This window comes from Platichthys flesus, chromosome 21, assembly GCF_949316205.1.
Source record: "Platichthys flesus chromosome 21, fPlaFle2.1, whole genome shotgun sequence".
In the NCBI taxonomy this organism is placed as follows: domain Eukaryota; kingdom Metazoa; phylum Chordata; class Actinopteri; order Pleuronectiformes; family Pleuronectidae; genus Platichthys; species Platichthys flesus.
Genome location: NC_084965.1, coordinates 13810180 through 13825960, shown reverse-complemented (window position 1 = coordinate 13825960; position 15781 = coordinate 13810180). Strand labels below are relative to the sequence as shown.

At 42.1% G+C, this 15781-nt stretch overlaps 1 protein-coding gene across 2 annotated transcripts; it reads left to right on the top strand.

The window, feature by feature from the left end:
- Positions 1–1655: 1655 nt before the first annotated feature.
- Positions 1656–15753, top strand: plcd1a (phospholipase C, delta 1a). 2 transcript variants are annotated; one of them, XM_062379308.1, is made up of 15 exons: positions 1656–1871; positions 5421–5579; positions 9185–9413; positions 9572–9701; positions 9803–10031; positions 10119–10320; positions 10786–10930; positions 11013–11165; positions 12185–12334; positions 12434–12590; positions 12740–12856; positions 12963–13141; positions 13716–13851; positions 13940–14089; positions 14907–15753. In XM_062379308.1, exons 1-15 carry the CDS (start codon positions 1841–1843, stop codon positions 14996–14998), a joined length of 2259 nt encoding a protein of 752 aa, XP_062235292.1. In that variant the 5' UTR covers positions 1656–1840; the 3' UTR covers positions 14999–15753. The 2 variants fall into 2 exon arrangements, with proteins under 2 accessions (XP_062235292.1, XP_062235291.1); XM_062379307.1 differs by lacking the exon at positions 1656–1871 and adding an exon at positions 3482–3692.
- The last annotated feature ends 28 nt before the right edge of the window (positions 15754–15781 follow it).

Genomic DNA, 15781 nt, shown 5'->3' with positions numbered 1-15781 from the left:
ATATCAAAAATCTTCATGAATTTAAAAATTGTGCAATAGTTATTGAGTAATCTCGAGGGAAATGATGCTGGCAATTTAGTTTAATCCCTAAATATGACATATGTATATTGACATATATACATATATATACATATGTCATATTTAGGGATTAAACTAAAAACAATACAATTTCTGATGCAACTTAAAGGCCACGTTACAGACCATAAGCAATACAAGACAGGGAAAAGTTGACATTGTATTTGATTATTTATTTGTATTCATAGTCATCAGAAAATCATACCCAACACATGTCTTTCATTTAAGTAAGAGGAGAGAATATAGTTTCTGGACTAAACCAACATCGGTTCAGTGAACAATTGTTAAGTTACCTGACAAAGTCTTTATTGAAGGTGCAGTAATAGATCACCAGTTCACATTCATCTTTGACATTCAGCTGGTACGTGCTACATGAGGCAGACAATCAGGAGAACAGATGAAACTCGTTTATTAAACAATCACACCCACATTCCGTGCCGTCATACGAGGTGTGGCATTGTCCCTATTATCTTTGGAACCTTCCATTAACTCATCCAGTTAGAATTGAATAGCGCAGTAGTGCAGACGTACTAACAGATACTAAGGTCATGTAAGCAGAGCTAGTTTCACAATACTCTGTCATGCAAATACTTTTCAAAGCATCATAGAATCAAGCCAAAGCATTTGCCTTAGGCCTCAGGCCGATAGGAAACATCATTGTCAAAAGTTTTGATTTTAGGAGGTCAAGATTCCAAAATCCCTGACTGTGGCGATCGGCTCATTTGCCTCTCCAGTGGGATTCTCAAAGAGGCGATTGTTGAGCTGGGCTTTGTGGCTCCTCGTGGTCCAGTCAGAAGAAAGCAGTTTTTCCACAAGACTTGCCCCAGCACCAGAGTTCATATGGGACAGAAGAGGCTGGTAGACGCTTATAATCACAAAGAGGGATCTGTCCCGACCCTCAGATATGACACTCACAATGAAGAGGACCAATGCACAAACACTACTCTGCGCTTTCAAGGTTTTCTGATCAGTGACACCAGGTCAGAAAGTGCGGTTTGGTGTTGACAATGGGTGTTAGTTTTCAAGTTAACTCTGTTCAACTGTGATTTTGTTTATTTAGTGCATATTTCTGGGCTTAAAAACCACATGCCATGCCCTCTTATGTCTGTTACGAATCTCTGGTTTCAGCTGCTGCCATCAGGCCTAAAACCTCGAAAGACCTCACGTATAAATAACAAACACAAACATGGCGTGATATGGAATGCTGCTAGTCCCTACATGAAGTGTGTGCTGTCAAAAGGTAAAGGAATGTGGCATGAACACACGTCACAATGTAAATGGCACGTCTGTACGAGACATGGGGCAACACCCTGAATAAATCAAATACCCTTTAGGTGCAAGAATACCACAAACTTTTACACAACAACATCAGTTTAATCTACATTCCATTACAACTGATTATTATCAATGTACGGTCCTGGTGAGTGTGTTTATTTTGAGTCTGTATTGCTTGAACTTGGTTTTCATTGGCTGCAGAATAAAGTCAAACGAGAACACCCAGTGGTGGACTGGTTGGACCGGTGTTGCAGTGGGTGTGGGCTCAGGGAGCATAGGAGTCTGATGGGCTGGCATTAACTGCTCACTGTGTGGGTCGGCTCCAAGGGGGAAACACATATACAAGCACGTTGGAATTTTCCCTTCACTGGACGAACAGACGAGCTTCATGGTGGCTGCGATACATCCTGTCGTATAACAAGTGAGAGTAAACTGGAAGAGGAGAGGACTCTATCCCTGCGAGCGGTGGCTTGTTTTGACTGACAGCACAATGGAGGCAAATGGCACAGCTGGTAAATATGGTGAGTGGTGACCTCCAGATTTACTACTACTGCCTCTGCTGTATATTCAAGAGCACCCCTGCTGTTCTCTGTGTCCTGGGGTGTCATGTCTCGGCTGGAGTTCGACCTTATTTATACATAATGTAATAGAAAAATACTTTTTTTTAAGCATGACAGACTCTTTGTACTATTTGTGGTTTTGTTACGAGATGAGTTTTATGTCCCTGTGCTGCTTTTTCCTTTATCGTAAATAATTAACATTGCGGGGGGCAATGTCTTTTTTGTGTTTTGTTTGGTGAATTATCTGTTGCCAGGAAAATATCATGTTACATACATGAGGAGGATTAGGTATGTTGATGTCACAACACAAGGGCTTGTGCTCCTCCTCAGTGACTCATACAGATTTTAATTGATAAGGTGAAGTCGTTTTATGAACGACATTTAAACATACTGAAACATTTTAGTTTTGTTTGTGTTTTTGATAATGTTAAACAATTCAATAAAGTTTGCATTCTTCTGTTTTTCTTATTATGATATATGTTTCACAGCTCTCGATAGTCAATAAGATGTAAAAGATGAGATAAATACCATTACTAATGGAGTGTGGAAAAATAGAGAGTGGCTGATTACAAACATAACTTGAAAGACAGAAGAAAATTGAAAGTCAAAATATATGCGTGGAGAAATAAGATCTGAATCTGAAAGTGAAAACAACTAAAATCTAAAATTCTTATACATTTTTTTTTCAATTCAATAATTGAAACAAACGTTATTTAAATTTAAAAAAAAATTCTCCTGAACTTATTTTCAATTTGAACACTGTCAACTTTAATAAAGAAATATTTTTATTGGATTTGTATTGCCGATCAACCAGTTCAATAAAAAAAACTCTATTGTCATGTGACTGTTTGCAGTCATCCATTTTAGATGCTCAGCAAACATCCTGACAGACGACTTTCAAGATATCTGACTAAATGTAAATGTACAGTGGCTTGGCCAATCAGAGGAGCCCGGCCCAGAGACAGTAAACATGCTTTAACACAAATAAGAATTTATCTTCAGACTATATTACCAGACTTTTTCAAGTAAAGTGTTAAAGTCGACTGTCAGCTTATGTTGAGTTTATGTTTTTGATCTTCTTGACCTTTATATTTGTCTTTTTTGTATCCTTAATTTTAGCTTGAATACGCTGCTTTGCATTTGTCAACATTAGGATCAAAACTTAACCTTTCAGTTTAACATTGACTTTTTCCTTTTCAGTTCATAATAAATATTTTTTTTAAATCAACAAAACAATGCGTTTGGATCCATGACTTGGAGCATGTGATACCAGCAGAATGCAGGGTGCTGCCTATACTTAATTAAATACATAATGTTATTAGATTATCTGACAATCAAGAGGAAATCATCATATGACTGAAACTTTACTATTCAAACAATAAAATAAGTGGAATCATTCTGTGGCTGAGCCAATCAGGGGAGAGAGTTTTACTACCAATAAGTTAATAAAACTATATATCACCAGACATATCTTGATATACAGAGTTAAAAGCCTTTCAGAGGGTGTGCGCAGCTGAACAGGAGCCATCGCAGCGAATAGAGGCTATAACAGAGCAGTGGATGAGTTTAGACCCGCCCTGTGGAGCTGGAGGGGGACTACGTGGTGCCTGGTTCTCTTCCACACTGAGCTAAACGACGACTGGGCTTAGTTTTGTAAAAAGTTCAAAAGTCAGTCCTCCGTAATGTCTTGTTTAAATAAACGGCCCAGGAGGACAGCCTCAGAGGAGCGTGCTTTCCTGGAGAGGGCGAAGAAGGTTGCGCAGGAGAATGGAAGGCGCATAGGTGAGTCCAGAGGTGTGCGTGAAGTGTTAGAAAGGTGACTTAAACGCGGATTCTTTATTTATTATTATTCAAGTCCGCACACATGCAATAAATGTTCCGCTAACTTCTCTCAGATCGTAATCCTGACTCCATGAACCAAATGTAAACTATGCGTAAAAACTCTTTGAAGTTTGTTTTCTTCCTCGTTCCCTGCAGCGCTGCATTTTTCCCTTTACTGCCGTGATGACAACTCAGAGTCTTTTGAGATAAAGGGACACACACAGGAGGGCGTTTAAAAAAAGTCACACAAAGCCTAACAAACAGAGAGAGGGAACCCTCCTTTCTCTCGCTTCGGTTGGTTTTACGCACCAGCACAGTTTCGTGATTAATCTCAACAGAGAGGACACCGTGTCATGTTCCAACTTCGAACCAAACACAAGACTCTGACTCACCTTCCCCCTGTGATGTAAACCCTCATTTACTTCACCATCAGCGCCCTGTTATTTTGACTCTGGTTTTTGCCACTCTCTTGTCCTGACCTGCCTCGCTTATCCAGTCCTTTAATCTCAAAGTGGTTTCCCTCCAAAAAAGAAAAGAATAGAAAAGAGAACAGTCACCCAATTGTCACAAGCTCCATTCAGTGTGACTCACGTTTATGATTTGGGAAGTGTTAGAAATCATTTACGTGTTCTTGGCTGCTCTCTTGTCCTGAGAGGCAGTGAAAAAACTTTCTCTTGGACGACATGGAAATGGAGATTACAGGAAAAACAATTCGTGCCAGCAAAAGGGCAGAGAGTCTGACTGAGAAGAGGCGGTGCTGAATCTCTGGACTTCCCTCCTCTGCCTGAATGCAGAGACTCATAAACAGCCTCTGAGGGTTTGTGGTGCAACTTGGAAACAAATTGAAAGTTTGGAATTTGTCTCTGCCCACAATCCTGAGACAGTCCCCAATGAGATAATGCATTTATCCCCAGTTGGCCTTTGCTTACTGAGAGGACAAATCATAACATCTGATAACATCTGTTTGAAAGAGCTCTGTATTCATTTAAGGTCATTTCAGTCCCACCCCCCCACACACACACACACACCCAGATGGAAAACAAATAAAAGTAAACATCAGCAATGCAGCTGTTGTCCTTGGACCTCGACTGTGGCCTCACACAGCATTGTGCATGAATTATGAAACAGACTCTCAGCAGACATGCAAACACCCAGGTCACAATCAGCTTATTCACCAGAATGATAAACCACTAACACTGTGATTGGGTTGAAGCTCAACTGGGAGGCAAAGTATTACATCTATCTATCTATAGTACAATTATTTTTTATCAGGAGAAACAGATGAGTAATTGAAATTGAATCAGATTAAATTGATTGTCAACAACAGGAATAGACTTTGGCGTAGACATCCGAACACCATGGAAGCAGTTTCTGTGAAATAGGGGCTTTGGATATGAAGGAGACCATAGAGCCGTGGGACTGGTGGTGGGGATGAAAATGGAGCTCGAAGTTTGGGCGTCCCATGAAGGGCTTCTGGTTGGACAGTTGTAGGGAGTTGACAGGAGGGAGAGAGGACATTAGGTGGCTTACGGGTGATTGGCTCAAGGCGAGTGTGTCGGGCTGTGATTGGATGGTAAGAGAGTTTATCAGAATCCAATCAATGGTTGGTTTTCATCTTTTTACAGGTTAAAATTAAGAACAATGCAAAATACACCCCACGTCATAATTTGTCTCTCCCCGCTCCCGCAGGTCTGGAGGGAGATTCCGATCTCCACTTCCTGCTGATCGGCGGGACCCTGGTCAAGGTTCGCTCGACCCACTGGAAGAAGATCCGCTTCTTCCGACTGCAAGAGGACTGCAAGACTCTGTGGCACGAGTCCCATAGAATGTTCAAGAAGAATCAGACATGTGAGTGTCATCCTCTGCATGTGTATTTGTGTTCATTTTACTTCTTACAACATAACGTGGCCCTCAAATCTCACTGGTTGGGGAGATTACAGGATGTAGCTGCTCGCAGACATGCACTGAACTTTGAACATTCTCCTGAAATGTTCCGACGAGTATGTGAGAATGTAAAGTGTGAGTCAGCTGTTCCGACCCAACATTTTCCATCGTTCATGTCTGAAAAAAGGCGTCTGAGAAGGTCGTGGAAAGGAAACAACCTCGCACAGATAATGTGGTGTGGACTAACTCAGGCTGGAAACTACTAATGAGAATCTTGACTGTATGTTTTTCCATGTTGTGTGTCTGTGAGAGAGAGAGAGAGATTATGTTCCTGTGATTTCTGGTCCAGCAATCCTTTGTCAGGGTATGAATGTGTATACGCCTCTGGGGCTCTGACAGCTCGGATTTCCCTCTCATCCCAGCGACGGCTATGGTTCCTAGGCCCAATAACGTTGTAAACAGTCTGAGCCTTAAACACACACACACACACACACATACACACAAACACACAACCAACAGATACAGACACTGAACGGCCATGTGCCAAAGGTACTGTTGTTTTGACATGACCACATTTGCATAGGTATGGGCCTTATGTTCCAGGGTATTTCCCTGTTGTAACAGGTAACTAGCAATCAGTTCAAGTGATGTAACATAAGGTACACCAGTGGGGGAGGAGGGGATTGTTTTTTACCACTTTTTGTATGAGATTCATCTGCTGCTCTGCTTTACTGAGGCAGAGTGTGTCAATCAAAGCAAAACACAGAGTTATATAATATGAGTTTAACCTTTTATCAGTGAGTCAGAGACTGTTTATGAAATCTTGTCGTCTGTTTTTCCACATTGTAATTCTACATGATATACAGGACATGGCATTTGAAGATTGAGACCTCCTTTATTGCTCTGACTGAGGTTTATTCCTTTATTTCTATTCCTGTTTTCCACCATTTTGTTCCAGTCTTGTGGTTATTTTATTAGTTTCCCCGACTCAGGAATGTAAGAATAGAGGGTTTCATACTGTAAAACCTGTCAGTAGCTTTGAAGATTTGCCCAAACTTGTCATGCCAGCCCCCCTGGTAAAATGTCAGAGTGAAATCATGCTAGGTCCAGCAGGAAAATTCCCCGGGAGCAATTTTCCACTTTTTTTAAATACCAAAACAATATAATATTCAATCAGTTTGCCCGAGGAAATTGAATAAAATGAGAATCAATAATAATTCATATTTTGGATTGTTTCTACTTCTGTGACCAAGCCCTTATACAATCAGTTTCCCAAGCCACACGTATTTCCCTCTATATCTATTCTCGTAAGCCCAGAGGGCTGTGTTTTATTGACCCTGTCTTTTCCAACACTCGTGGACAGACAGTTTACACACACACACTTGTGTATAAACTGTCTGGGTCAGACGAGGTAAATGTCAGACACGCCACCATAAAGACCGCACATATATCTCAGGGGACACATTCATTTTATCACTGTGGTTTTATCACAGAGCGGTCGATTGCTGTAAAATCTCATCCAAAATTAAAGTATCAGCAGAGTTAACAGAACAGAATTTTACTGAAAATAATCGTGCTCAAACAAGTTGACAGATAAGATAAGTATAGGTGGATATTGATTCATTTTCTTTTTACGTGCCTTTATTTGGGTAATTTCTCACTGAGTCTAATGGGTCTATAACTGGCAAGCCAGAGTTGAATATTAACCTTGAGGTCAAGTTATTTGTACCCACACGGGTATGGCTGAATAACTACAGTGGAAATCTGTCCCCTTGCTGCAGAGATTCCTTTAAAGGGAAAGAGTTTTAGAAACAGCAGCGCAAACTTTGCCGGGCTGAACACAGTAATCTCTTTGTGTGAAGTTTGGTGTGGTATTCAAGCTATGCCTGCGTGACACGGTCGACATGTCTCGGACACTGCTTGGGACCTCTGAAACGGGTCCAAATTTGAAAACTCCTGAAACTCCTCCACAGTGGGCTGTTGTGCTGGAGGACAACGCGCACGCTCAGATTAAACAAACACTCCCCTTCTGCTGAGTGCGTTCGAGGTATTTGGTTCATCCAGCAGTCAGCTGAGTGTTTTCATCCTCGAGCCTTGGGTGCATTTCGCCCGCACCGCCCCTCACTGTTGTGTTTTTCTCTTCAAGTAGTCTGACCTTCAGATTAATTATGCCCCGAGATAGTCTCTGATTCTCACGAGAACAAAGGCTGCTCTTGATCGGATTCTCTCACCTTGGGACGTGAAGGCTGGAAACGCCGGGATTGCAGCAAAACTGTTTGGAGTCCCTGATCTAAACTTGACCTGACTTAAATGCGTTTGGTCCCGATGAAAGATTCTCTCCCACAAATAAAAAGGCTCAAATAGTTTTCTGGGTCTTTGTTAAGTGTCTGGCAAAACAACACCCCTCGCTCAACTTTAATTCAACAAATACAATTCCTCTTACAGTATTTGGGTCAACTTGATACAATAAATTAAGTTTGTTGAATCAAATAATTTATATTTTTAATGCAATTAGATTTCTTTTACTCATTTTATTTCTAAAACATGTTTAGGTGAGCAATTTCGTGGTTTTGTTTTGACAGTGTAGCCCGGCTACAATACAGGGCCTCTGTGCTAAGCCTTTAGTCTTTGTTGTGATTTGTTAGTGGGGCAGCTGTTGCCATTTAGCGTGATTACATCATCCATGGTCACGCACGCTCTTCCTTACATTAAGGCGCTCGACAATAGAGCTGGCCCCCCCCGATGTGTGGGTTAAAAACAGGCTGTGTGTTCAGAGACCTTCAGGTTTTGTTGTCTCTGTGCGGGCGGCTGATAAAATAAAAATATCTCTAGCCCCTGTAATGTCGATCATGATGTTTTCGACATGCATGTGTTACCTGTGTGTGAGGCGGTGGGATCAAGAGAGGATGTTGTTATGTGCAGACATGAAATCTCCATGGAATGTGTGTTGGGTTGTGCTCAACAGAAAAACAAGTCCTCAGTTCAGTTTGTGGTAAACAAATTCTGTTTCTACCCATTGTTATGTAATGTGTTTGGTATCTGCGTGTGGACATAGGTCTTTATCTGTTGCCGTCATGGCCCGTGTGAGTGAAGGCCACAGAACTGAGCTACCCCACACAAACACAGGCTTCCTGTTGATAAGATGTAAATACGGTTTCTGGTGCTGTTGTGGTCATGAGAACAAAACGTCTGCTGCTACAAGATACTGTCACGTTGCTCTTCAAGGTGCTGCGGTGACTGACAGCTACTTCAAGGTCGGGCCTAGATATCACACTGAAAACCAAGGACAATTGTGAGAAAAATACTGGAAGCCTTGTTAACCAAGAGGGTCATGTTCTCACCCCTGTCCATTTTTTGTATAGTTTGTTGGATGGTTTGTTGGATGGTTTGTTTCCACATTGGGGGTGGATTCAGGATTTTTTTAGAATAGAAAGAATTTCAATTCAGTTTTAAGTAATTACAGTTATATTTTAAGCATTGTTTGGATTGGTCATTTCAAGGCAATAGCTGTGTCTCAATTCAAACGCTGTATCATTTTCATTCCCTTTTCCTTTCCCCTCTGCAAACAGTCACCATTGAAGACATTGATTCGGTGCGCATGGGCCGACAGTCCGAGGGGCTTAATAAACACACCGACCCCAGTGAGGAGGAGCGGTGCTTCTCCATCATCTTCAAGGGTCGCAAGAAAAACCTCGACCTGATGGCGCTCAGCGGGCCGGACGCGAAACAGTGGGTCAGCGGACTGAACAAGATCATCAGCAACATGAACAACCTCAGCCGCCAGCAGAAGAGCGAGCAGTATCCTTGGAGGAGTATTTCGATTTAGAAATATGTTGAATAGATTTGTGTAAAATGTTAAGGAGGAGTTGCTTAGCACCTTTTGCACTTCCAGGTGTTAAAGAGTTGTGTACTTTCTGAGATGAAGTGTAAACCAAATCCTTACATCTAAATACCAGCTGGATCCTCAACTGCATGCGGAAAGCAGACAAGAACGCAGACAACCAGATGACCCTGAAGGAGCTGAAGCACTTTCTGCGAGAGGTCAACGTTGAAGTTGACGACGTTTACGCGGAGGAAATTTTCAAGGTGAGTCTCTCTCAACAATTTATTTCCCTCTCTGGGTTCATCAGAGTTAAAATCAAGTCATCTGGTTGATTGATTGCCTCATAATGTCTCTTGTTGCATAGACGTGTGACAAGTCCAAGTCAGGATCTCTTGAAGGCTCAGAGATCAAGCACTTCTACGACCTACTCACTAAACGGGAGGAGATCGATGTGATTTATGGGAATTGCGCTCAAACCGAGGGTCGGATGAGCGCCGAAAACCTTTTGAACTTCCTGCAGAGGGAGCAGAGGGAGCAGGCGACCATGGAGGACGCTTACAGGCTGATCGAGAAATACGAGGTGGATGCAACAGGTACGTTTAAAACCCAGTCAGCCCTGACTCTGATGTGTGGTTCACGTTGAACGCTTTGTCTTCATATCACGTCCGTCTCTTCACCAGCGAAACAGATGAAGCAAATGACAAAAGACGGTTTCCTGATGTACCTGCACCTGGAGGAGGGATCCATCTTCAATCCAGCCCACAAACACGTGTACCAGGATATGAGACAGCCGCTCAACCATTATTACATCTCGTCCTCACACAACACATACCTGATGGGAGACCAACTGAAAGGACCCAGCAGCACGGAGGCCTACATAAAGTAACTACTTTTACTTTGTACATGACACGAAAGTTGAGTCCGTGATAACAGATATAGGCTATCATGTTAACCAGGAACTGAATTTAAGATACAAAAATACTCAAAATACTAACAAACTAAAGATTCAGGAAATAAGATGCAACATTTTTTTTGTTTGTGATGCAATTTTAATTCGGGAGAATCCTGGATTTTTTACTTAGTACTCATCTGCATGAAATTAGCAGCAAATACATGTTTCTCTCCTGCTCCCTATACTAGTTGTGAAGGAATCAGCAACATTGAAAGATCAATAATATGAATAATATTAGAGCAGAATCCAATTTCAAGTCCTGTTTTAACTGAGTGACACACATGTGAACGTTGAGATTCAGATGAAACTCCTGTGTTCCTAGACACGTGTCTGTATTGTAGAGAGGTTGATCTCCGTCGTGTGTTGGCGATCATGACGCTTTTCCTTTCTTGCAGAGCTCTCATGAAGAGCTGCCGCTGTGTGGAGCTGGACTGCTGGGACGGGGCAAACGGCGAGCCTGTTATTTATCACGGCTACACGCTCACCTCCAAAGTTATCTTCAGAGACGTCATCAAAGCGATCAAAGATTACGCCTTCAAGGTGTGTGAGATATTGTGTTCACCTGTGGGTCAGGGTTCATCCGGCCGCAAGCTCCACCTTCACACTTCACTTTGTCTTCCAGACGTCTGACTACCCAGTGATCCTGTCCCTGGAGAACCACTGCACCGTGGACCAACAGAGGCTCATGGCCCATCACCTGATCTCCATCCTGGGCGACGCTTTGGTCACGAAGCCTCTGAGCAGCACCATGCCCACAAACTTCCCCTCACCTGAGGTGCGTGGCCCTTACCCGTGACTCAGAGAGACTCTTTAGAGCCTGGCTCTATAATCACCAACGGAAGACCACACCTTAAAATTCCACCTCTTAACTTAATGAGCCGCTGTGCCATCTTTTCTATCCACTTTCCACTTTCCTGTTTACTTTAACTTGACTATTAGATTTGTCTGGGAAAGGAAGCTGAGTAGATTAAAGTAAAGCCCATCTCATTATGTGAGCACCAAGTAAACCACGTCTGCACAATAACAGACGGCTCGAGCCTCTGCTCCTCCTCCGACTGTGGATGGACCTGAGTTTTTCATTTCTCATTTAGTGCTTTGGGGGCAGATTTTACCGTGAGACTTGACCCCTTATTAGAGAATGTCTTCTTTCATAAGGGAAGTTGTACGTTCGTCCATCTGTCCCATTAATATATAAAAAACACCCTGATGGTATAAATTTTCAGTCAGACTCGAGGATAAACTGATTCGAATTCGATGGTCACATGCCAAACGTCACTATGACTACTTTTGATGCTGTAAAAAAATGTGGGCCGACTGAAACTGCAGGGCGGTAATTCTTGTTACTCTGTTATTCAGTGCTTCTCCTTCTATTTATAATGTCTCATTCCTCTTTTCCCCCATGTGCTTCCTCTTTAACCCTCATTGTGTTCATCAGCTGTGACAGCGAGGACATACGTAAGGAGGAAGCAAGGAGGAAGAGTGCTAGAATGTCAAGTGAGCTTTCAGCTGCATGCCAAAGGGCTTGTGTGCACTCCTGTTTAAAATCCAACACCCATGGGATGAATGCTTGTGGCTCTGTCACCCTCAGCGGAAATTATGATCCGTGCATTACACAACATTTTCCTTTCTATCAGAGGGCGTGAGGAAGAATCACCAGTGTTCATGCTTTTTGTCATTGTGAAATAACAGTAGGATTTCCTGCATTTAGCTGTGACGTGCTTTTATACTGCTCAGTATCTTGAATTGTGTACGTAGACATTTCACAACAATACACATCTGTGTGTCTGAGTGCAGGAGCTGAAGGGCAAGTTCCTCGTCAAGGGAAAACGAATGAACAAGCTGGACGCTGCCTTCACCAACACCAGCACCATAGAAGAAGGCACCGTGTCTGAGGAGGATGAGGCGGCAGATTGTAAGGAGAACGGACAAAAGGCCAAATCAAAGGTGTGTTAAGTGCAAAGCAAAACAGTCTTATTTTGTTGTAGAAATCATGTTGAGTGTAAAAAGGCGCAGAACCTGAGCTGCCGTCCCGTGTCCCTCCAGAAATCAAAGATCAAACTTGCCAAAGAGCTCTCCGACATCGTTATCTACTGTAAGAGCGTCCATTTTAACAGCTTCGAGCACGCCAAAGACAACCAGGCCTTCTACGAGATGTCGTCCTTAAAGGAGAGTAAAGCCTTCCACCTGGCTGATACCTCAGGTAAACGCTTCATCGATCTGACACGTTATTTAGGGTTAAACGACTGAGAACAGCTTCTGACGACAAACCCGATCATGACTACTCATGCACAGACTTTGTTATGTGTGTTAAAGTGTTTAACACCAGTTTTTTAATGTGTCCTCGTATAGCTACTGCCTTCATGCATCACAACATGGACAAACTCAGCAGGATCTACCCGGCCGGCTCCAGAACCGACTCCTCCAACTACAACCCTGTGCCCATGTGGAACGTTGGCTGCCAGATCGGTACAGTCGCTTTACTACAGGCAGATAACCAGCACTGATACTGATACTAAGTGGACTAGTGACATCACTTCTTTTTTTTTGTTATCTCTCTGACGTGTTGCTTTAGTGGCGTTGAACTTCCAGAACACCTCAAAGGAGATGCACATAAACCAGGGACGGTTTCTGCAGAACGGCCTTTGCGGCTACGTGCTGAAACCTGAATTCCAGAGAAGTCTGTCCTCTCAGTTTGACCCCAACACGCTGACCAAAGGGCCCTGGCTGAAGAAGAAGAACTTTCACGTCATGGTGAGTGCGATTTGTGGTTAGACCTGAAACATTGGTGTTTTTGCTTTCAAATAAAAAGATCTGTTTACATCCAGTGTTACTTTGCATATGTATCTGAGGCCTATGAAAACATTGACTACACGTAAACCATTTGCATTAGTGATATTGTAAATGTTGAAAGCCACATTGTTTATATTGTTAGTGTAAGGCCAAGTTTCCCGGCACATCACCACCACCTGTAAATCAGCTGAGCAGCGAGAAACTGATTTTGTTGAAGCGAATTTGAGATGACATGGAAATCTTTCAAATGTATTCAAAGACGAAAAACAGCCTAATAATGCAAATTGTATATACTTTATATACATCGTGCTTTTTGTGACCGCGACATTACCCGTGTTCATTATTTTGCGTTTTATGGTGCAGACCAAGAAAATACGTCTTGATTGTCCCCTCAGGATGACTTTGCATGCTAGCACCCTCCATTAACGTAGAAAAAAAACTTAACTGATAGTGAGCACCCTCTGCTGGATCATGAGGCAAACTACTTCAAAAGGTAATTATTTGTGTGTTTGTGTTTCGTGTCTCAATACAACAGGTCATCACAGCTCAGCAGTTACCCAAAATTAATAAGGACAAACAAAAATCCATTGTGGACCCACTGGTCAGAGTGGAGATCTTCGGTGTACCAGCAGACTGCGCCAGCAAGGAGACACACTACATTGACAACAATGGTGAGCGTAACAGACTAACACTGTACATGCATATATACACCGAATTTTTCCATACACAAAATCCTAATCCACCAATCCATCCCTTCAGGTTTCAACCCCATGTGGAACCAAAGCTTTCTGTTCAACATCCAAGTGCCAGATCTGGCCATGGTGCAGTTTGTGGTGGAGGACTATGACTCAACATCCCAGAATGATCTCATCGGGCAGTACTGTCTACCGCTCACCAGTGTGCAGAACGGTAACAAATTTCATTGTGTCCAGATGTTGAAGAAGGAGCAGTGAGTGGGGAGACCGGTGAATGGTCACATGTTAAATTCAAGACTACAGTGACTACAATCAGGGTTTTGGGGTATTTAACAAACAGAAGGAAGAACAACGTGAATACCTATCGTGACCAGCCGTCTCTCCGACTTGAATAGTCACTCATTACCATCGACTGTAAATGAAGATGGACGAACTGACAGCTCTCCCAAAGTGAAGCTGAAGTGTCTGAAGCCCTCCCTGGCAGAAGTATAGTTCACAAAACCTGTTTTCTCCATGTTAGCGGATGGGACATGAACTAAAAAAAAGCAGAAAAGTCAAAGTACACGTTGAGTAATTTTTTCCCAAAGAAGGTGTTCATTTGTCCAATGAACTTGGTTTTAATGGGTTAGTTTTATTAGTTTAATAAGTAGTACATTTTTCATGATTGACAATTAGACTGACTCGTGGTTAGTTGCATTACCACAGCTCCTCCATCCACTGATCGCTACAGCATAGAATCATACTCTAACTGCGCAAGATGGCGCCGTCCCTATCCAGGATGTTTTGGCTTTATTTCTGAATAGTGGGAGGAGGTTGAAGTATGTCAACCATCTGTATATACAGTCTATGCTCCTCTTCTCTTATGCTATCCTCTTATCTTTTGTCTAAGTGCGTTAAGCAGTAGATGTCTTAATTCAAAATAGATCTGTTTCGTCAGTTCAACAGCTCTGCATCTTCCAATGTCATCCTGTTGACATCGAACTCTAATTTTAATGACAAAACTAAACCTCACTTCTCTTTTTCTCCCCAAGGCTACCGCCACGTCCCGCTGCTCACCAAGAGAGGTGACGTCATTTGCTCCGCCGGACTGTTTGTGCATCTCATGCTCGTGGACGCCCCCTAGACTCGCGAGTGGAAAGACAAGCTTCACGCAAGGAACAGCTTCTTTTTTTCCTGTTTTTTTTGTTGTCCTCCAACTAAAACTGTCTGTAACATTTTTCCTGTTTATTGTGTATTTTAAGCTGTATAAATAGTGTTTGAGAAAAAAGTGAGAATGAATGAAAATGTAAAGGAAAGAGCAGTGAAGACATGAATTTGTTTATTATTATTATTATTATATATATATATATATATATATATATATATATATATTATATGATGGTATTAATTGATGAAAGAGTGATAGTGATAGTGAGACTTCATATTTCCCGTCATTCATACAGGCCATAAATCATGGAAACAGTGCTTTGTAGAGCAACACAACAAGCGATCAACTGTTTATACAGAACTTGAGGACATATCTTTATCTAAATGATCTCAGATTTATTTCTACAGTGATGTTGGCCTCTGGAGTTTGTAGCAGCAGCAGTAAGGGAACTGGTCTTTTATCAGTGTGATTAATATTTCTTTCTAAAGAACTAAATGCTTTATAACTTCCTCTTTGTGACTGTTGGTATGAAGGGGGTTTTTACCGCGTGATACATAATTCTGCTCCGGACATATTGACGAAAGGTATTTTTAAATCAAATTCATTTGTATTTTTTTATCCCCTCATGTACCAGAGCTGTTTTCCCCCCATGATAAATCTCTGACTGTCAGTGTATTCATTATCTCACCTGCATTTGCACTAGATCTCAAATAAAAACTGATGGTCTCGGATTTAAAGTTTTTGTGTATTTTATTCATA

What these genes read in the sequence shown, in the direction of transcription:
- plcd1a (XM_062379307.1), top strand. Translation starts at nt 3,593, where the DNA reads ATGTCTTGTTTAAATAAACGGCCCAGGAGGACAGCCTCAGAGGAGCGT. An exon ending in ACGCGGAGGAAATTTTCAAG is followed by an intron (nt 9,702 to 9,802) that starts GTGAGTCTCTCT and finishes CTTGTTGCATAG; the next exon opens with ACGTGTGACAAGTCCAAGTC. An exon ending in TCAAAGATTACGCCTTCAAG is followed by an intron (nt 10,931 to 11,012) that starts GTGTGTGAGATA and finishes TTTGTCTTCCAG; the next exon opens with ACGTCTGACTACCCAGTGAT.